The sequence below is a fragment of the Tachypleus tridentatus genome, chromosome 2, assembly GCF_004210375.1.
Source record: "Tachypleus tridentatus isolate NWPU-2018 chromosome 2, ASM421037v1, whole genome shotgun sequence".
NCBI lineage: Eukaryota > Metazoa > Arthropoda > Merostomata > Xiphosura > Limulidae > Tachypleus > Tachypleus tridentatus.
The window spans coordinates 15,195,294-15,219,019 of NC_134826.1; the positions used below are offsets into that span (position 1 = coordinate 15,195,294).

General features: G+C 34.5%; 2 protein-coding genes and 1 pseudogene across 4 annotated transcripts in view; 2 read left to right on the plus strand and 1 right to left on the minus strand.

The window, feature by feature from the left end:
* Positions 1-7,026, plus strand: part of LOC143236801 (sodium channel protein para-like) — a 47,127-nt pseudogene extending 40,101 nt beyond the window's left edge. The window contains exons 16-19 of the transcript XR_013019756.1: positions 607-744; positions 1,246-1,353; positions 2,004-2,274; positions 3,821-7,026. The product of XR_013019756.1 is annotated as a sodium channel protein para-like (transcript). The remainder of the gene's footprint in view (positions 1-606; positions 745-1,245; positions 1,354-2,003; positions 2,275-3,820) is intronic.
* The window catches only part of LOC143244010 (basigin-like), a 428,663-nt gene that overhangs the window by 134,791 nt on the left and 270,146 nt on the right, over positions 1-23,726 (plus strand). The gene's annotated exons all lie outside the window — the stretch shown is intronic.
* Positions 6,929-22,249, minus strand: LOC143238483 (uncharacterized protein C15orf61 homolog). 2 transcript variants are annotated; one of them, XM_076478769.1, is made up of 2 exons: positions 21,588-22,249; positions 6,929-7,640 (listed from the first exon to the last, which is right to left on the minus strand). In XM_076478769.1, exons 1-2 carry the CDS (start codon positions 21,916-21,918, stop codon positions 7,615-7,617), a joined length of 357 nt encoding a protein of 118 aa, XP_076334884.1. In that variant the 5' UTR covers positions 21,919-22,249; the 3' UTR covers positions 6,929-7,614. The 2 variants fall into 2 exon arrangements, with proteins under 2 accessions (XP_076334884.1, XP_076334875.1); XM_076478760.1 differs by lacking the exon at positions 6,929-7,640 and adding an exon at positions 10,360-10,599 and having other exon boundaries at positions 21,588-22,243.

A 23,726-nucleotide genomic window follows, 5' to 3' on the forward strand; every position in this document is an offset into this window, starting at 1 on the left:
TCCTGATACATTTTTAACTTTCATCCTGGATATGTTAATATTGAAATATTTTATCTGTGTTCAATCAGTTTATCCTAATTTTCTGTTTTGCCTTCATCTGCAGCTCCAGATGTTTTCCAAGATGCATGCTTTATTTTTAAACTCATTATACAAAATATTTTTTATGGATTTTAGGTTTATTAAAAAAGAATCTGTAGTGAAACAGATATATGGCCTGGATTCTGGTAGATCAAAGATACAATGTATGTCCTAGATCAGTCAACTGTCATTGGTCTTTGCTGAGTTATTTATTACTGAGAATAAATTTAACAAGTTTTCTAAAAATATATTCTATCCAGATTTATGTGACTGTGATTGCCAGTAATAATTCTAACAGTTTTAAATGACAAAATATGACACACACTTTCAAGTAATATTAAACTTTCATGTTTTTAGATAACCATGGGTAGTTTTATTTCACTTACCAAAAACTCAGGAAAACACTAAATCTTGCATACATAAAATGTGTAATTATAAGTTTATCTTAGTTTTATAGTTATATATAATATTGTTAAAACTTTTAGTCAAATGTTTCGAAGCACATTTCTTCAAACTATTTTTCTTTAGGTCGGAGAACAGCCAGAAGATGAAGTGAACATCTACATGTACTTGTATTTTGTCTTCTTCATCATCTTTGGTTCTTTCTTCACTTTAAATCTCTTCATTGGTGTAATTATTGATAACTTCAATGAGCAGAAAAAAAAGATAAGTTGCTTTAAATATTGTTTGTCTTTAATATGTTTACTTTTTTACAGTATAGACCCTCAAGTACCTGTACTTGTCTTTAATATATTTACTTTTGTACAGTATAGACCTTCAAGTACCTGTACTTGTCTTTAATATATTTACTTTTGTACAGTATAGACCCTCAAGTACCTGTACTTGTCTTTAATATATTTACTTTTGTACAGTATAGACCTTCAAGTACCTGTACTTGTCTTTAATATATTTACTTTTGTACAGTATAGACCTTCAAGTACCTGTACTTGTCTTTAATATATTTACTTTTGTACAGTATAGACCTTCAAGTACCTGTACTTGTCTTTAATATATTTACTGTTGTACAGTATAGACCCTCAAGTACCTGTACTTGTCTTTAATATATTTACTTTTGTACAGTACAAACCCTTATGTTACTCAACTTTGTTCTTTATTGAAAATACGCTATATAATTTTTACTAATGGAATTATTTTCTGTATTTTTACGCAGGTGGCTCATTAGAGATGTTCATGACAGAAGATCAGAAAAAGTACTACAATGCAATGAAGAAAATGGGATCTAAAAAACCCATCAAAGCTATTCCTCGACCTCGGGTAGTTTGTGTTTTTTGATAAAAACAAAAGTTAATCATATGTGCGGTTTTTAAAAAATAAACAACTAACTCTTATTAAAAGGAAAACAAAGTATTGTGTTCTGTTTATTTTTAACTGCCAACTATTCTGTTTTATAGGGCAGCTCTCTGTTTGTGTTCTGTCCTCTAATAACTTGTTAATGGATGGATAGTTCTCTATTTTTGGTAATTTGTTTTTTTCCACACTAAATGACTCTCTAGCATCCATCTTTTGTGAACTGTGTCTTAAGAGAATTAGATGTCTTCCTTCATCACATGTATTCTTTGAAAGTTCTACTGTAAACATTGAACTTCAATGTATACATGTTGATTCTGATACTGTGATAACATTTGTAATTTGATCATTTTACTTGCTACAAGGTAAGAAATATTCTGAGGTGTAAATGAATAAATGGCATTATGTTTGATTTCCATCATATTAAGAATCCATCTTTGACTTGTTATATACTGCTCTAATAAATTTGTAAGCAGATGATTAAGCGTAATTAATTCATTCTTTTATTATACATATGTAGAATGGTAAGATTGTTGTGTGTTTATGTGTTAATGAAAACAAAGTTTTCATGTGTAAGTTTTACATTCATCTTTTAAGTATGACTTGTTTTGTTACAGCTGAAGCTACAAGCTTTTATCTTTGACTTGACAACAAACACCAAGTTTGACATGGCCATCATGTTATTTATTGTGCTAAACATGATAGTTATGGGCATGGAACACTACACACAGACACCAATCTTCGAGCTGGTTCTTGAACGGCTGAATATCTTCTTCATTGCAGTGTTTACAGCCGAGTGCGTCTTGAAAATATTTGCTCTGCGATGGCATTATTTTAAAGAACCGTGGAACATCTTTGATTTTATCGTTGTTACTCTTTCTATTCTAGGTAAAGCTTTTATGTTGTATTACTGAATCACATCCGTAGCTTTTGCATTTTGCAGAAATTACACTTTTGTCATCACATCAAAGGTCTAAAATAGTTTTATTGTTTCATCCTTCTCAATAGACTTTGTCTAAATTTATCTTTATGTTATGTGGCTGTCAGTGGTACTTGTTATGTCCAATTGGATGTTAATTTTTATCTTCTAATTAACCCAGTGTATTTTTCTTCTTATTCACCAGTACACGTTACTTGTCTCTATCTACTGGATTTTAGTTGTTACACATTCACTGATGGCTTTCATTACTTCATTGCAAGGAGACTTAATTTGATAGTCCTTAAGCTTCACTTGCTAGGATAGGATATACCTGTTTATCTGCAATAGTAAAATTATTATTCTTCATATAACATTACTTCCTAATAACAAATGTAGTATACGAGGGTTGTTCAAAAAATACGCGGACTGACGTCATAAAACAAAATGTACTTTATTTAGAAGTTACAGGTCTGGGACCCCTTCAAAGTACTCTCCTCCCCAACGCACACACTTATCCCAACGGTGTTTCTACTTGTTGAAACAGTCCTGGTACGCTTCCTTTGTAATGTCCTCCAGCTCCTTCGTCGCATTTGCCTTAATCTCAGGAATCGTCTCAAATCTTCTTCCTTTCAAGGGTCTTTTGAGTTTGGGGAACAAGAAAAATCGCAAGGAGCAAGGTCAGATGAGTAGGGGGGGTGGGGACGAACAGTGATCGAGTGTTTGGCCAAAAACGCACGAGTTCTGAGGCACAAATTTCGCAGCAACGCGGTGCATCTTCAATTTTTCGGTTAAAATCTCGTAACAAGATCCAACTGATATCCCACACTCTTCAGCAAGCTTTCTGACAGTCAGACGTCGATTTGCCCGCACCAGGGTGTTGATTTTGTCGACGTGTGGGTCGTCTGTTGACGTGGAAGGACGTCCAGGACGCTCATCATCTTCAATGGACTGTCGACCATCCTTAAAACATTCATGCCACTTGAAACATGCCGTACGCTTCATAGCAACAGCACCGTAAGCCGTGTTAAGCATAGCAAAAGTTTCAGTCGCAGAGTTTCCAAGTTTAACACAAAATTTCACAGCAAGTCGTTGCTCCTTCAGGTCATTCGTTCTGAAATCCGCCAAACGAAAAAATCGCACTTCACTTAAACCTGCGTAGCTAATACACAAATGAAGATATTTGCAATCGGGAAATGGCGTCGTAATCAGCTGATCTGTGCGAACCTAGCAACACCAAGCGGATTCCCCTGGAACTAACTGGAGCCGTGCAATTCAAACAGTCTGCGTATTTTTTTGAACAGACCTCGTAGTTCTATGTTGACCTGTGAATGGTTTGTGTTTCTTAGAATTTGGATTTATTGAATAGCATTTATCACAAAATATTCAAGTTTTAAATACTAGATTTCATTTATGAAGATATTTTTTGTTTTGACAGTTTTTCTTTAATTTGTGGTATTTTGAACTGAACAGATTTCATCTTTAAACTTGTATTATATTTTTTTGTTTTTATTTCAGGTGTGGCACTTAAAGACCTTATTGCCCAGTACTTTGTTTCTCCAACTTTATTACGTGTTGTTCGTGTGGTAAAAGTAGGTCGAGTGCTGAGGTTAGTGAAAGGAGCTCGGGGAATAAGAACTCTACTTTTTGCATTGGCTATGTCCTTACCTGCACTGTTCAATATTTGCCTTCTTCTGTTCTTGGTTATGTTTATCTATGCTATATTTGGAATGTCATTCTTTATGAATGTCAAACATCGAGTTGGAATTGATGATAACTTCAACTTTGAAACATTTGGGCAGTCTATGATCGTTCTCTTCCAGATCTCCACATCTGCTGGCTGGAATGATGTTCTTTTAGCCATTATTGATGAGACTGAATGTAATCCTGGGACAGATGGCACTGATGGAGACTGTGGAAACAGAGGTATTGGTGTTGCTTACCTGATTTCATATTTGATAATTAGCTTTCTGATTATTATTAATATGTACATAGCTGTCATATTAGAGAATTATAGTCAAGCCACAGAAGATGTGGAAGAAGGCTTAACCAATGACGACTATGATATGTATTATGAAATTTGGCAAAGGTATGACCCAGATGGAACCCAACTCATTAAGTATGAAGCGTTATCCGACTTTGTAGATTCCCTCGAGCATCCATTACAGATTAAAAAACCTAACAAGTACAAGCTCATTGCCATGGATATCCCAATATGTGAAGGAGATACAATTTACTGTGTTGATATTTTGGATGCTCTTACAAAGAACTTCTTTGCCTCCAAAGGCCGTGTGATTGAAGAGACAGCCGAGCTAGCTGAAGCTGTGCCTGCAAAAGAACAAAGAGAATTTGAAGCAATCAGTAGTACCCTCTGGCGGCAGAGAGAAGAATATTGTGCACGTGTGATCCAGCAGGCTTGGCGACAATGTAAAGTGGCATTCCAAAACAAGTCGTCTACACAGAAGACCACAACTGATATTGTGAGTAATGGTCAAATCACTAAAAAATGGCCACAAAGTCATGATTCATTCTAGGTCACCCAGCATGACCAATCAATCTACAAACATGTAAAGTTCCTGTGGGAAAGTACTGAGAGAAAATATAGACTTTAAGCCGTTCTGTTAGAAGAGGCAGACGTCCATCAATACGTTAATCGGGTTATATTTTTCTATTCCTTATGTACAAGCTACATTCTTTCAGTGCTGGTGCTTGGTTGATGTAGAGTAAACAGGATGTTATTATTATTTTTCTACAGAAATAGGTTGATGAACAGTCAATATACACTGTTCATACACAAAAAGTTGACAGAAGAATTTGTTTTCCCATGAAGGCATTTAGTTTAAACGGTTTGACGTTGAACCAGATTTACTACATGTTTTGTTTCTGTAAGAATTAGAACATCAACTTTATTACTCATGCTTCCATTGTTAAAATGTTATTTCCTCTTGGATTGATTGAAATATTGTATTAAATTTGGGTAATTGATTTCTGGTTCCTTCTATAATCAATTACATGGATTTTGTTTAGGGAATATAAAGGTTTTGTCAGTGAGCTGATTAAAAACAAAATCACCACAATATATTTATAATTTAAAAAAGTAACATTTTACTATTTTGTTAGCAGTACTGTTTATGGTATAATATTTTTTATTTTAAAAGGTGACAAAACCTAAATGTTATCTTTACTTGTCTACTCTCCTTGCACCACAAAAACTGTGATATGGTAATACATATCTTACCTTGAATGTTTGAGAATTTTCTTAATTTGTTTTTGTTATCCTCTTGTTGCACATTCAATGTGCTAGATTTTAAAATTAAGTATACAACCTAAATGCCTGTATACTTTATGCAGCACCAGCTAAAAGTCATGTGTTCATTCTTGGTAAAACTGTGCCTTTTTTGCTGACTTTGAAATTTGACCAGTGTAGCTCACAAGAAGCAGTACCAAAAGGGGTGGCTCTCAGAACCTTTGAAGGGTAAAATGATGTTGTAATCAACAAGGAGGATCTGATGAGGATAAAAAAATTTTTTTTTTTATTAAGAACAGTAAATGGAATCTTGGTGATGAAAAATTAGTAAAATTTTAATCATGATGAATGATTAGTAAAATCTGTAAAAAAAATCCTTACTATAATCTTTATATATGATTTACTAACTGTTTGTTAACCCTCATTGTTACTGTAATCTGTATATATGATTTGCTAACTATTTGCCATGCAGAATACCAATAGTTGAAAAGTATGTTATTCATACCGATATTTTAATATTTGACTGAAACATAGACCTTTCATTGTATGACATACTGGAATGATGAGAAAAGGTTGGTGGCAAGTCAATTTGTGGATCCAAAGTGTCAGACCTGTTTCATGTAGAGGCTGTGTCCACTTGTAGATCCAAAGTTTGAGTCATCATTTTATCATACATGAACTGAGTTTGCTTAAGATACTCTAATGTAATGCTAAATGGTAACACATGCCTATTCTTTTAACCACTGTATATGGTCCATGGAAGATGGCTACAATTGGAGAGTTGATTTCTTAAACTGTATGCACCATCATTACAAGTAGGTGATTTTACAGTAAGCTGATGTCTTACGTTGTTCTGTGAATATGCTTGGTCTTAGACTATCTCTAAAGTTTATCCCACTCAAAACCACAACAATACCTCTTATCATCAGAGCAGTTATTTTATTTCTCATGTGCCTTTGTGAGTCATATTTCCATCCAAAATATTTTTTTTTTCTCAGTCACATGTAACAGTCTATGAAAGCTCGTGTTGTGCATCATAAAGAATAACCTCAATATTTATCAAGATGTTACCACTGTAATATTTTACTGTGCTTAGTTTTGTAGCTTTTAAGTGATGTAGTATAATGACCGATTTTTTTTCAAAAAGAATAAAAATAGCACCAACGTTATTTAGTAACAGAACTCCTTTCACACTGTGCGATAGTGGCACGGTTATGAGTCGTACAGTAACTGAAACCTAATACACTACATTATGTATCGCTACAAGAGATTCATTTAGAATTACACTTTACTGGAATCCTTCCACTGTTGTATCAGAACACGTCTTATCCTTGTACTCTCACTCCCACAGCTCCCCAATGAATTCAGACCTTCAAGTATTTTATTTTTTTCTTTGTATATGTTTCAGGTTTCACAATTTGTATCATATTTCTTGTAAGTACATGGTTGAATAAATTTTATAATTTACCACAATAAATTGTCTCTAAAGCTGAGCATTGGTTTCAATTTTTTTATCTCATAAATTTTTAAACAATAAATGAATATTAGTTTGTTATAATATCACCAGGGAAAGTACTTTTTATAATATACTTCAATTATGCTACTAGTGAAAGTTTTTGTCTTTTTTTTTTTGCATTTCATGCAAAGCTACACGAGGGCTGTTTGAGTTAGCCATCCACAATTTAGCACTGTAAGACAAGAAGGAAGGCAACTAGTCATCACCACCCACCACCAATTTTTGGGATACTGGTTTACTAACAAGTAGTGAGATTGGTCATTACATTATAACACCTTCACAGCTGAAAGGACGAACATGTTTAGTGTGACAGGGATTTGAACTCTCAGATTGTGACTCAAGCACCCTGCTTATTTTTGTTTTAACTAAATTTTCTTTTGTTCTTCCATAGCTCTTGAAGCCCTCAGAGACTTTCAGGCTTGATTTTATACACAAAAGTATCAGAATTGTTTTTGGTATGCAAGTCTGAATCTGAGAATGAAAAAAGTTTCGGATACAACCTGATTTGTAACAAAAGATTTGACTCAGTACTTCTCTGCACAATCGGACTTAAATCTGTTTTTTAGTGTGCACACCTGTGATAAGAAAGAAAATGTAAATTATGTCCTTATTGTATGAAAGCCCCTTTACAATATACATGATAAATGTAAAAGCCCTCACATAATAAATAACAAAGTTTACGATACCCTTCGGTCACTTTATAACACGTGTCATTAACTATAAAGTCAAATTTATTTCAGCTTGGGACACGATGGTGGCTAAAACAATATGCAGTCTGGGTAACTAATGAACAATTATTAGCGGTAAAATTATTATCAATGCTATAAGTGTACCTGCCAGTTTTACCGCTTATTTTGGTTTCATTCTTTTAAGTTGCATGCTCAGTCCTTTCTGGCTACAACTAAGGTGGTTTAGATTAGATGTCACTAGAAAGTGACACTTGATATTAACTAACATTAACTTTAGGATTGCAACTCAGAACAGACATATACTTGCAGAATCAACCATTCTTTAAAATACATGTATATTGTGTGTGTTTTTTCCTTTCTAAAACAGCATTAACAATGTCCTTTAAAGTAACACCATGGAATCTAGATTAACAGTTTCTTGTCACTACTCTTGTCCTAGCGGCACAGCTGTAAAAAGGGTCATTATTACCTTAAGCAAATATCAAGTGATGCTAAACGCTCTTTAATTAGAAGAACTTCATAAAATTTAGCTTTAAACTTGGCAATGAATAATAACAGTCCTGCTGTATGATTCTTTCAGAATAAGCTAAAAACTGATTAAACTAGTTTGCTTGGCCTAACCAATACTATTTATCTGCACATCCTTTTACCCTATATAATTTTGCTACTCTAAATCAGTCATCTTTAATACGAATTAAAAATACTAAAAAGGTTCACTTTTGCTCTTGTTTGTTTGCATGAAATTAAAAAAAAAAAAGTGACACAAAGGCTATCTGTGCTAGCTGTCACTAATTTAGCAATGTAAGACGAGAGGGAAGGCAGCTAGTCATCACAACCCACCTCCAAATCTTGGGCTATTCTTCTACCAATGAATAGTGTGATTGACCCACTATGTAACAGATTTCATAAAGACTCTCAATATAAGTTGGTAAAAATTTATTTGTATATTCCTGGTTCTTGTCAACCATTCCTCACTCCCAGACTTTTTGAAAATATCAATAACTGTCAGTGTTGGATGTCAGTACACTTCTATTCATGGTTCTTACCTGCAGGTCAACTATTCCTTACACCAACACTTTTTGAAAAATATATAAATATTTTGGATAAATTTTCTTGAAATTCAAAATTCATGGGTATCTACGGAGATTGCCATTGAAATTGGAAGGAGTATTATGTTAGAAAGTTTAAGGTATAAAACTCTATAACCCAGGCACTTCTGACAAGTAGATATTCCATTATCATCAGATTGTGATCAATATATTGAAAATCACAAGTTTACTTTAGAGTCCAATTAAAACATGATTTTACAGTAACATTACTCTTTATCCATTGAAATCTAGAACCAAATTAAAATAATATTTGATTTTAAAGTAACAAAACTGTCTATCTTCAGGGAAGAAGCGAAACAAATTTCATAAAAACATGCATTTCACACATTGATCATAACTTGTGTTTTATGCATTACAGAAAATATAATTTTTGTCTAAACTAATCAGTACATATCCTAAGACACACTGTAAAGTAGAGAACTTGAACAACAAACACAATTTTCCTTCTCTTTTATTGTTTGTACATTCCCTGTCAGTCAGGTAAGAGCAGGTTTCTTGTTATATCTGCCAATGTAATCAAGTTTTGAGAAGAACAAGTTGGACATTATGTGATGTCAGTGTTATATTTCATGAAACTTGGGCTTAAGCAGTAATCACATAACAATCAGTGAATCATGCGAGGATAAGTAGTAAAGGGAGGTTTCTAATGGTGATTCATCCATACAGAGTGAGCACTAAGATAAATTCACATTCCTTTAAGATTATAGCTCTTATAGTTAAATGCAACTAAATTAGTTTTATACAGCCAATACATCTAAATAAACTGATTTATAACATGAACAGTGACATGTTCTGCTTCAATAAAACAAACAAATCGCAAGACACATGACTGTTAATTAGGTAAGAAATTGAAGCTGAAGCACTTGAACAAGTTATACTAAGATTTCTTCCATTAAATTCTGTAAACATTAAATGTGTTTACTATTCATGGGTAACTTATTCTTCTAAAAACTTTTAACAAGTTATACTAAGATTTCTTCCATTAAATTCTGTAAACATTAAATGTGTTTACTATTCATGGGTAACTTATTCTTCTAAAAACTTTTAACAAGTTATACTAAGATTTCTTCCATACAATTCTGTAAACATTAAATGTGTTTACTATTCATGGGTAACTTATTCTTCTAAAAACTTTTAACAAGTTATACTAAGATTTCTTCCATTAAATTCTGTAAACATTAAATGTGTTTACTATTCATGGGTAACTTATTCTTCTAAAAACTTTTAACAAGTTATTCTAAGATTTCTTCCATACAATTCTGTAAACATTAATTGTGTTTACTATTCATGGGTAACTTATTCTTCTAAAAACTTTTAACAAGTTATACTAAGATTTCTTCCATACAATTCTGTAAAACAGTGTATTTTTCTATATAACTCATACCATTATTCTGAAACAGTTTATCTCCCCCCCTCATTCTCAACGATAAGCTTGAGGGCTTATGTAAAAGTTTGGGATTGGATATGTGCAATGGCCAAAGTGCACTTAACAAAAATAATTTTAACAATTTTATTTTAAGTATGATCTATACAATTAAAAGAACAGTAAGTATGCCTTCAATTAACATCCAGTTATCTAATCAACACAAACTCACAGACACATTCTAATCAGAATTTTGCACCATTGTTTTCTTTGTATAAGAAGTACAGTTTGACTGGACCTCGGGACGTCAGGACTTCTTCAAAGCAACTTATGAGCATAGTAGCTGCCAAACCATAAAGCAGTGTAGGGATTCCTGCATGAAACATGAAAATATAATCATTTATTTACAATATTCATTTTCTAACTTGAAAAGATTTAATATTTACTGTAAAGTAAAACACAATTGAATGTAACGTAATTTTCCAATAAGTACTCACCTCCTGTTACAGGAGTAGCTCTTGTAGACTACTATCCTTTATACGTAAATGTTTTCTTCACACTTGCCACAAGCCTTGTGCTACCCCCATGTTGGAATTACAGTATTTCAACATGTCTGTCATGTAAATCATTATACATCAACCAGTAACAGCAGGACATGCTCACATCATGTGTGCGACTTGTACATTAATATTTGGTAGAAGGTATAAGAACAGAACACAGGAAAGAAGTATGGGAAAGAAATAAGTACATGTTCAGTATAAGAAAATTACAAATTCATACACGGTACACTCACAAGATGAGCTAGAATCTCACACTGAGAAGGACCAGTGTGAGGGAATGACAGGAGTACCCCTGAAAGTGTCTGAACGATGCCACTGACAATGAGAGGAATATACCCATACATCAGAAGAGGGGAAATACACTACTTATGAACCAAGTTTTCTTTGCCCACATGTAACACGTAATGGTAGAAACTGTGAAATGTAGAGTGGCTACAGTACACTTGAACACACTCAGTAACTCGACTGTATCCAACACTTCCTCATGAGGCACCGATAGCCACCTAAGAGTAGGATGATAATATCTTCACCTCAAACCTAAGAAATGGGGATTAAGACCCACACCTATTTATGTCACGAGGATCATCACCAATCCAACAATTTGGGAATTGTCTTCCCCTATCAAAAGTATGTATATCACATGGAATCATCTCCTGTAGCTATGGAACCATCTGAAGACAATAACATTCCAATAAGAGAATGAGGGTTGGTTGGTTTGGCATTTCATGGTGCACAGCAACTAGGCTATATGCACCAAACATCCAGTAAAAAGTTAAAATTAAACTAAAATTATTAAAAGAAAACTAAGTTAAAACAAAACAAAGTGTTGAGTTATTTGATGATAGGGCTGTTTTCAGAAAGTAAAGTAATGCAAGTTTTAAAAGACTTGTAGCAAAATGTTAATTGTAACTCACCAGAATAACTAACGGATAGTTTAAACATCAGCGTTAGTAACGTGAAGTTGGCCTTTCAGTACTGGTTTTGAGTTATTTCACATTATGGCCATTTTATAATTTCAAATAGAATTAAATGAACTTTAATCCTTAAAAGGAAAACACATTAAAAAAAGGGTATAATTTATAAATTAAAACTTAAATAGCACTAAAAAGATTAATGGCCTTTAAAAAACTAAAAACATTACCAAGGTGGACAGTGTCACCATCACCAATAACACTGTCTAACATTACAAATAAACCTTGGGACAAAACATGTTTAAAATGGTACCATCTTTAAAAGTCATAACAATTGCAAGACAGTAAAATGTGGCTTATTGTGACCTGAGTGTTACACAGACTACACACTGGTGCATCAGTCCCACATAAAAGAAAACGGCGAGTTAAAAATCTGCAACCAATGCGTAGTCTAGTTAGAACAACTTCCTCTTTCTGATCCTTACAAAAGCAAGATAGTCAAAGTTCAATAGAGGGTTTTATTTGGAAAAGCTTGTCTTCTCGTTCCTCACTCCAAGTTGACTGCCAACTGGCATGGAGTCGAGCCTTGAATACAGGACCATAGTCTATGTATGGAACAAGCAGAGCAGTGATAATGCCAAAGCAGACAGATTTAGCTGCAGTGTTGGTGAGCTCATTCACATGAATACCAACATAGCCCGTTGTCCAGAAAAACTGGATAGAAGTAGATGTTAAAGAGAAATGGGCCAGTTGGTTTTGAATATCAGCAATGAACAGGGTGAGAACTAACATGAAGTGATTTCAGGGCCAGTAGAGAACTAAGCAAGTTAGTATAAATAGTGCAACTTGAGTACTGCTTAGCTTCTATGTGATTTAGGGCAAACGAAATGACATATAGTTCAGCAGTGAACACAGAAGCTGAAGAGGGGATTCTACACACAACCACTGAACCACAGCACAGCCCACACAGTCACCTGATTTCAAGCCATTTGTATAAACAGCAATGGAAGGATGGTTCATAGATGTTCAGCAAATAACAGACAGTATTTCCAATCAGGAGTGTCTGCTTTTCTCAGATGACTTAAAGATAGGTCATATTTAGGGATTGTAATAATACATAGTGGGATGAGCTGACCAATGGATACAGCAATGTTATCCAAGGACAGACCCAATTCATCGAACTGCACCTGGATGTGAAGGCCAAAAGAAGAAATGGAAGATTGTCTGTTCTCAAAAAGCATGTCCCACCAAAGAAGAAAAACACAACCTCAGGTAGGATGCTTTCGTAAGGAATGAAGTTTCGAAGCATACAATAAAAACAGTGGAGGTGTAAAGGAGGTTCATGAGAGTCTGTGTATCTGGACTGGACTGGGAGGAGTGTGATGATGAATGGGGGCAGCATCTTCAAGGCCAAGGTCCTGGCAGAACCATAGGCCAGTGACCCATAGTCTAGCTTTGATCAAAGAGCACAATATATGTTTAGCATAGAACATTGATCTGCTCCCCAAGTGGTGGAAGAGAGGACACAGAGGATGTTGAGTACTCTTGTACATTTAATCCACAGCTGCTTGATATGTGTATAAAGTTCAGCATACGGTCAAAAATAAGCCCAAAGAACTTTGTCTCAGGAACCACAGGTAGCACAATTTCACCAATATGGAGTTCAGGATCAGGGTGAATACCCTGCTGGCAGCAAAATTTCATGCAAATGGTTTTAGAGAGAGAGAAGTTAAAACCATTTTCTGTGGTCAACTTCAGTAAACGGTTGAGGGCAATCTGTTGCTGCCACTCAATATACCTCACGTTTGACAACTGACATAAGATGTGAAAGTCGTTGACATAGAGCCTGTTTGTAACAGTAAGAGGGAGTTGTTCAGTGATGGCATTAATCTTTATACTGAAAAGTGTGACACTAAAAACACAGCCCTGAGGGACTCCGAGTTCCTGCAGTAAAAGAACGGAAAAGTGTTGAACCCACACGAACTTGGAATCACCTATCCATTAAAAATTTTTTAATAAAAACGACCAAATACCCACATAACCCATGCATATGGAGGTCTCACAAAATTCCATACCCCCACATAGTATCATAAGCGTTCTCAAGTTCAAAGATTATTGGTGCAAGATGTTTGTTCTCTGATTGACATTTTAAGTCAAATCAGATGGTCTATAGTGGAGAGCTGTCATCGGAACCCATGCTGGGTGAGAGGAGGTTATTTGATTCAAGGAACCAAACAAGACAAGCATTAACCATCCTCTCTAAGGTATTTCAGGGACAGTTCCTCAAAGCAACTGGATGATAGTTTGAAGCAATCTCGGGATTCTTCCAGAAAGGTAGGACAACAGTCTGGCACCAGGATAAACATTCTCCTACCAAAAACAATCAGAAAAATAGTAAGAAAAGCAGGAGACAGATGGTGCAGCATTTTGTAGTGTACATCATCAGGTACGACTGATGAAAGGCCAGTTTGAGTTCCAACAGTGTTAAGGAACAATTATAGTCATTGAGACAATCAGCTCAAAAGGAAAGAGATGATCACTCTGCCCAAGTCCTGATGACTAAAAAAGTGGAGGATGAAGCAGAAGTGCTAGATATCCAATCAAAACTTTCACCCAAAGTATCAACAATGCTCTGGGTATCAGCTACTTCTTGGCCATCAGAGAGCAAGATCGAGAAGGGGACAGAATTATATTGCCCACTGACCTTTTGAATCTTGTCCCATATGACTTTGGTAGAAGGTATGCTAGTTGTAAACTTAATCCAAGATTCCTTCTGGCTTTGACGTCTTACCCACTGAGCATATGCATGGGCCTGTTGGAAAGTGATGAGGTGCGAGAGTGTGGGATACCTATGAAAAGTATCCCAGGCCTTTCTTGCCATGTGGCAGGCAGGATTCCACCATGAACAAGGGTATCATATAAAACATGTCAAGGTTTCAAAAAATACATTGAGTAGCTGCCTGTATAATGTAGTCAGTTACTGCTGCCACGTAGTCGTCTAGTGATGGCTCACAGATGATGGCAGGATCAAGTGCTGTGAGAGCAGCAAATGAGAGCCAGTTTACTTGATCCAGCTTCCACCAGGGCACACAGGTCAGGTGACATCAACCACGGCCAGTCTCTCTCAAAATTGTAGGAAAATTATCACTGCCTCGTAGATTATTTGCAACCCTCCATGAAATGTGGGAGAATAGTTAAGGGGAGCAAACTGAGAGATCAATAGCAGTAAAGAACTGACTAAGTGTACGAAAATATGTATAAGAACCACTACTGAAAAGATAAAGGTTGTGATCTGAAAGCATATGCTCTATGGAGCAACCACTCCCATCAATATCAGTACCTCTCCAGAGGGGGGATTATGTTCAATAAAGTTTTCCAGGATTAAAAAGGGAGACAGCAACTGTTCAATGAGAGCATGAAGGTGTGGTTGATCATAGGTCTCTCCAGACGACAGGTAGAGGAAACAAACAGTGATGATACAACCAAAGAAAACACGGATGGCTATGGTCTCCAACTGTGTGTCGAGTGACAAAGACAGGGAGAGTACATGCTGATCAACCAACAGTGCCACCCCTCCACACTCTCATCCATCACACAGCGTGTCATTTTTGTACAAAGAAAACTGCCAAAACGTGATTGTATCTGCAGGTTTCAGAAATGTTTCCTGTAAGGAAAGACATACAGGATGGTAGAAAGCAATCAGTGCTTTGATGTCATCCAGATTAGAATGTAAACTTCGACAGTTCCATTGTATCAAGGTGGCCATTTTTACTTGTGTAAGAGAATTGGGTGGAGAGCCCTTCTGTTTTTTACTGCATATTTTTCTTTATTTTCTTTATTCAAGGGAGGTCTGTCAACCTCCATGGAACCTGCCCTGGATTGATTAGGAAGGATTTTGTTGTTGGAAAAGGATACCAGTAACTGAGGACGTGAATGAATGATCGTTTTGCATCCTGGGGTGGGAGAAGAAGATGTACCCGAAGAAATGCCCATACCCAGAACCAAAGAAAGTAGATCTTCGGATTTGCTGGAATGAATGTCAGGGACAAAGATGGGTGTTGACGATGATTCATCAACGTTTTTAACCATGGAAGTCAAAAGATGTTTTTTTTTGGTTTGAGAACAATTCTTTTGGAGGCACAGAGAGATCCCTCTGCACTCTCACTATAGCAGTAGAATAAAATGCAGCAAGATACATCCAAAATGAAGTGGTGGACAGCAACTTTTGAGCCTCAGGGTAAGTAATATTTTTAATTGTCTTCAAACGCTGCACCTCTTTCTCTTCTAACCACTTAGGGCAGGAACAAAAGTACAATGGGTGAGAGCCATTGCAACCAACACAATGAGGGTCTGTTTCACACTCATAGGCATCGTGGTTCTTGCTATCTCAAGGAGCACATGTCAAGGAAGCACAAAATGATGTCTTCAAGCGACCAAACTGCTGATACTAGAAACATCTGAGAGGGTTTGGAATGTATGGCCGTACCTTGCAATTAAGATAACCTGCCTTGATGTTAAAATGAGGACACTGGTGGGCATCATAATTACATCTTTGGGAATGGAGAAACACCACACTGCAAAAACTTCATGGGTGGAGAAACCAGCGAGAATCTCCGACTCAGAAATGTTCTTCAAATCCCTCTCAACAATAACTCCTTGTGATGAATTCAAAGTAGCAAGAGGTGTAATCTTAATGGGAATAACCCCAACCACCTTTAAATGTAAAAGAAGTTCACTGAGTTAAGATGTAGATGTTTCCATCAATATGTCACCAGAGCAAAACTTTTTGACTGACTTTAGATTGCCAGCAAGTCCATCTAATCCCTTTTAAATAAAAAAGGGAGGCATTTGCCCTAAAGGTTTGTCTAAAAAAGAATGTAATATAAGAAAATGAGGTACAGGTGTTACAGATGTTGAAGATTGCTGCTCAGAATCTTCAAGATGTGTAGAGATTGAAGTTCAAGAACAGTGCTGACATCTGCAGAATACTGACCAGAAGCATCATTGTGACCAACTTGTATTTCCCATGGGAAGCATCCATGAAAAGATGTACATCTGGACATGGGAAAGGAAACAGAACACCCACCAAAGTATGGGCATTGTTCAACCTCCAATCCAGAGTGTCTTGTAGGGAATGGAGAACGGAAATTAGGTAGAAGGAGGATCCCAGTCAAAGTTTATTATTCATGAAACACCCATTGAAGGGATCAGTGATGTCATGGAATAAATTCCCAAATGCAAAAGAACTTCATAAGTAGGAAGTGACTAAACCATGAGGATGTGGAGAACAATTTTAGTACACAAAGCTGTGAAGGATAAAACAGAGCTCAACAGATATTATAATACAAAAAACAATTGGACAATATATATAGTGAGTCACATTTTCACCAACCAGTCCATCGAAAAGAAGAACACCCATCTCAGGGAAAGGAGGACTCCATGATGAACTTGGATACTGATACAGGATTGGTAGATGGTTGTTTTGGGGACAACAAAAAGGTGAGAAAAAAAAACCCATGAAGGATAGGTAACATGTTCAATTGCCTAATGTCAGAGCAATTACTGAACTGCTTCTGACAGATGCTGGTTGATCATGGGAATTCAAGGAGGAGGGAAGGAAACAGGAAAATTAGAAATCAGTGATGGTGAATTTTTTGAAGGATGGGGAAGATGGAAGCATACAAAGCTCCTACAGAGACAAATTACTGCAATATATGAAAAGGTGAAATATTGGTGGGCTGAAATGAACTAAGCAGTATCAAAGACAAAGGCACTAAAATGAGATTCTACTTCAAACCCTAAGATAAACTGAGGGTATACAATCAAGTGAAAATAGAGCATCATGATTTATAATGCCCCAATAACAAAGAAACCACGAACATTAAAGCAAAGAGAGACTTATAATGTTGTACTGGGTCATAATATTTTACTGTGTTCTGTCATAATACTTTACTGTATTAATAATAGATACTTGAGTAGAAAAGCACATTATCTTAATAGAATAACAGGTAGGCAAACAATGATTTATATACATAAGGAAGGGTTTCACCTACATGATGGAACACACTACTTGTTTCAACAGAACGTCGGTCTGTATTCTTCACATATGATCTGTACTAAACTACAGTTCATACACTGTTGCAAAGACACAAGGATTAAATGTTACAGAGATGATGTTAGTAGATGATAAGATTATAGACAGAGGTCAGGCCTGATCAAGTGAATAGGTCCTTCCAAATTTTGCTAGGGCCATTATTAGCATTAGTGAAAGATTGTTTGGATGATTTTTTATCATATTTAAATAGTCTCTTCCATTTTTAGTTTTGGGAGAAGAATTTCATCGCATACCGTTTTATAACCTTTGTGTCTTAATTTTAAGGAACATGACATTTGTCCAACATTCAATTTGAATACTATGTATGTGTTCTTTCGTTCCTTTAATAGGCATACTTTTAGGTTAAGTAGTAATTTGTTGATGTTGTGAAGGTTTGAACAATTTTTATATCAATCATGAACTTATTAATCATGAATTTAGGCTGGTAATTTCATTGACTATTTTTGGCACAGAGGTAATAAAACAAATCAGCCACACTTAAAAGGTTAAGTTAACATATTTTTAATGTTTTAAAATTAATACTATCATGAAACCTCTATATATTCTTTATGTTAATAAGTAGTTTAGTAGTAAGTCTTATCTGTTGGAGAATATTTGTGCATCACAATTTACACAGGTAAAGTAAGATGATATTTTCTGTGACAGATGGGGTTAGGTCTTATGTAACGTGGCATGGTGACAGAATGAGGTTTCCTGTAGAAACTGGTTGAAATGTATTATTTCTAATATTAACATCTAAAAGACAATTGTTAGATTCCAATTTATGTATGAAAAATCATGACAGTGGGTCTCAAGGTGTTTAAGAAATTTTCCCACTTCACCATATACTAAAAATATTGTTGGCATATTTCAAACACATTTAAAGTTTCTTAATGTGTGTGAATTTCTTTCTAAATAGTTCTTTTAGAATAGACATGTGGAGATTATTAAATAGAGAGAATATGGTAGGTCTCTCTCATCACTATTCCATAATAATTTTGTAAAATTAGGCCTTCATATGTAAAATAAGTTACTTAAGCAATATTCTGCAAGGTTGATTAGGTGTTCTGTTACAAGATTGTCTTCTAATTTTTCTTTCAAGGCAGTTTAAAACTGGTTCTACATCTATTGAGGTAAATACAGATTTCATGTCAAAAGATACCAAGATATTTTTTTGCTTTAGTTTGAAGTTTTGATTCTATTTACAAACTAGAGAGAAGCTACAAGAAATTAGATGTCATTTTAACTGAAAGGCTTAATCACCCAACAAAGCTACTTTTGCTGTCATCAACTGGTATATATCTGAAATGATTATAAAACTATCATATAATTGTTTAATATTTAGATTCTCTTATCAACTTGTACATATCTGAAATGATTTTTAAACTATCACATATTACTTTAATATGTAGATTCTCTGTAATGATGAGAAAATCCACTTGTAGAGAGAATTATATATGTAAAAAACAGCTGGTATGGGTAGAGAAAACACTATGTGGGAAACATTTCAACCTTCTTCAGTCATAGTGAACCTGATGAGGACTGAAGAAGGTTGAAACATTGTTCGCTCCTCTACATACTGCTTTCTCTACCCATACCAGCTGTTTTTTCACATATATAATATTTAGATACTGTTATCAACTCATATACCTATGAAATGATTATAAAACTATCATATCTTAGTTTAATATTTAGATTCTGTCATCAACTGGTATGATAAATGTTAAACTTGAGCTTTTGTAAACATGATTATTTTCCACAACTAATATTTTTTTTCATTTGCAATCACCTTAATTTCAAAATGAAACATTGTTTTACACAAAGTTTAAGCCATTCTTCACAATAGAAACATTAAACTACAAAAATGTTTACAAACTATGGTGATACTACTGTATGGATTATTGCACAGAAAGAAGTTCCAGACAAAAATCAAAACCCGAAGTACTTTTTTGATAATAAAAGTTAAGGCATGAAAATAAATCCATCTCAGAAAAATACTCACCAATTACCACTATTTTATTTCCATATATCTGATTCAGAAGTAAACTGTCCTTATAAATAACAACAGGTTTGTCTCTTCAAGTAGAAATATACATTTTTACAATAGAGGGTTATAAAACAAAAAAATATAATAGTCTTTAAATTCAGTATTTGTAGTATTATTTCAGTTTATATGCAAATATTATTGTATTATAAACAGAAAGCCATGACAGTGTTTCAAATGTTCCCAATACATTTTAAACAAGTTAATATCCTTCCTTCCAACAACAATATGCAACAGAAAACCATTGTATTCATTGAGGTGACTGAAGTACTTTATGAGTAGCCAAAAGCATGAGGTTTGTCCAGATACTTGTGGCGAGACTTCGGATTTGTTAAGATTGTGATAATTATTCATTTATTTAAGGTAACAACTGTGATGGCCTTTCATGGCCAGATGGTTAAGGCATTTGACTTGTAATCCGAGGGGCGTGGGTTCGAATTCCTGTCACATCAAACATGCTCACCCTTTCAGCCGTGGAAGCATTATAATGTATTTTACCAATGAATAGCCCAAGAGTTGGCAGTGGGTGGTGATGACTAGCTGTCTTCCCTCTAGCCTTACACTGCTAAATTAGGGATGGCTAGTGCAGATAGTTCTCGTGTAGCTTTGCACGAAATTCAAAACAAACAAACAAACAAACAGCTGTGATAGGGAGAAATATTCAAGTTGAACTGTTCTTGAACAAAGGTATTTTTCACTGTTTAAATATTGAAGTTGTTTTGTATAGTGTTGTAATTTGTGGATGATGATCTGATGTGTGCTGAATGGATGAGTTAGAATTTGAATTAGCTAAATACAAATCATATATTCCCTAAATTACCATATGTATAACTAGAAAATATAGTACTTCTGTCACGAAGCAACTACTAGTTCTAGTTTAAGCCTAACTTATTAAACCTAATTTATAGCAACTGTTTTTTCAATATCTCAACTTTTTTAATGAAATATTTTTTATAATATTTCATACTTTTTATTCAAAATTCCCTGGAAAAAACATTATAGGACTGAAACAAGACAGAGCTCTTAATTTTCAAACATATATTATTCTGGATACATGCTACAGCATAAAATGAAGAAAAAAATCTAATTTCTGTGCTAAATGTTCCAAATTATATGCAGATAATTAAAAATATATATACAATACACAGTTTTGTTTTAAATTTTATCATTAGAATACCTTTGTATGAAACACCACTCTGTTCTTGCAAAACACTGTAATATCTATCAGTGTTTCAGTAAATATGAATATGTGATGTTTATCTAACACTAAACCATTTTCATACTAAGCAAGGTAACTTAGGTAAATTGCATCCATATGTTAATGTTAGTTCTATACAGGAAACCCTACTTGGTGAATACATAAAAATACTAGGTAACAACAGTGCATTCTATCATTGACAGACATTCTGAAGAGAAACACGCTTAATTTAAATAAACCCTTAACACAAAACAGTTATCCAACATGACATAAAGAAGTTCAAGCTCATAACATCTGTACCCACACTGCATCATCTTGCATACCATTCCACAAGTTAACGTCTCTGACACAGGTTGTGTTTTGTTTAACAAACAGTAGGGACTTGGGTTTCCATAACTTATATTTAACTTCCTTAATATTCAGACTTTTACCTGTAACACTTTCACCAGTCACAAACCTCCCATCCATTATGAAAACTAGTTTTACTGACACACGAAAAACATTAATCGAAGCAGATTTCTAACAAAAATAATATGAACACATAGCAGTCCTACCTAAATTCAGAATCTTTAAAAACCTGAACACTGCATCCTCAAACTCTAAATCTTCAACGTCTCTTTTACTGCAGTGGTATTTAATGTAGGGAAAACAACCAGTTCGTAATACATGATAGTTAACTCCATTCACATTCCAGTTGAAATGTGACAGCCCAAAGTGGTCATTTATGACACAACTGTATTTAACAAAGTAGGAAGTCCAAGGTGGAAACTGGCGGTGAACAATATGAGAAGTTAAAACTTCTGAAGCAAAAGGTTTGTGATTTTTATCTTTAAACCCAAGGCACCACTTAAAAGTTGTCAAAGGTCCAATAGATGCTTTCTTCATTTTTTTGCAATGACGAAATATTTATAAATTATACGACTATCTTTCACATTACATTTAATTAAAATATTTAAAATAAATTCTACGTTTATTCTTATACACGAGACTAAAAAATCATTTGCGACTTCGAATTAATAAATAAATAATAAAACTTCAATTTAAATAGTACCATTAAATCTAGTTACCATTTTGAGCATACGAGTCACTGAGTAAATTGCGAATAGGTTTAATCTATTATTATTGATTATGAACAGATGTTACAGAAACTTTTTGTGAGAAACTAAACTTGCCTATAGTAACCGAAGTTGAAATTTTGTTTCACCAACTGGTGTCTGAAATCTGAAATGTTCTCTTTAAAAAAACAACAAGAAGCAGATAAAAAACAATTATAATAAACCAAAGGCTATCTTAAATTAATTCAGTTGTATAGAAAACTTATTGAAATTTTAAAATACAAGTAATTTGTAATAACATTTATAATCACACGTTTTATTCAAAAATAGTGTCTCTGTATGTTCAACCCTTGGCGTGTGTATATATTAAACACAAACTTGCAATTTTTTTTTAAATTGGACTAAATAATGTTAATATGTACGCTTTCGTTAAACCGAACAATCACTAAAGTAACTTCAAGTAAATATTAACGTAATGGTAATAGATTAAAATAACAGGTTTATATTCAGTATCGCAGGCTGTTACTGTGGTTTGGTGGTTAGGCTGTAATCTTATAACGCCCCAAATCGGGTTTTAATACTTACAGTAGCACAGCAAAAGGGGCCTGGCATGGCCAAGCGCGTAAGGGGTGCGACTCGTAATCTGAGGGTCACTGGTTCGCGCCCGCGTCGCACTAAACATGCTCGCCCTCCCAGCCGTGGGGGCGTATAATGTGACGCTCAATCCCACTATTCGTTGGTAAAAGAGTAGCCCAAGATTTGGCGGTGGGTGGTGATGACTAGCTGCCTTCCCTCTAGTCTTACACTGCAAAATTAGGGACGGCTAAAACAGATAGCCCTCGAGTAGCTTTGTCCGAAATTCCAAAAACAACAACAAAAAAAAAAAAAACAAGCACAGCAAAAATAATCTATCGTGTAACTTTACGCTAAACAATAAACTAAATCTCATTCATTTTGACAGTCTTCAAATTCTTAAATATTTTGGTAAATTCTAACGAAAAAAAGTTTAACATATTACGAATTTTTGTTAATAAAAAAAGTTTTAATCATAGTGTAGTCAATATATAAATCTACAAAATATAATTTTAAATTATTTGTATCAAAACTGAAGATATTTAGAAATGAAACTGTCATTTTCAAAATGTATGAGATACAACATAAAATACTTTCCCTACATTGACACAGTGGAAAGTCTGTGGACTTATAACGCTAAACATTGTGTTTCGATACCCGTGATGGATACAACACAGCTAGACCATTTGCATTTTTGTATTTAAAATAGCACTACAATTTATTAGTTGATCATTGAAGGCTGCACTACTACATTAAAAAATAAAACTTTCTTATGAACTGGAGCCTTGTCTATCTTTTCTTAGTTTTGAGAATGTGCCCGCTCGATTTATTCTCTTAAAATGCAACAAAAAAATCAGCGACATTCAATTAGTGCCAAGAATAGGTCTGATCGAACTCTAATTAATAAATATATTTTACTTTCTGTTAACCATCTACCTTACAATTGAATTAATTAACCTTTTCCTAACCCATACTAATGCCATTTTCTTGGCAAATCTTTTTGAGGCACCTTATCAAACGTGAGGACGAGAAATTCCACTTTAGAGAAAATTATGTATGTAAAAA

Excerpts from the sequence above, each read along its gene's own strand:
- LOC143238483 (XM_076478760.1), bottom strand. The coding sequence starts at position 21,918 with ATGAAGAAAGCATCTATTGGACCTTTGACAACTTTTAAGTGGTGCCTT. Across the intron at positions 10,600-21,587 it reads TTTAAAGATTCTGAATTTAG|GAATCCCTACACTGCTTTAT; the intron begins GTAGGACTGCTA and ends TGTTTCATGCAG.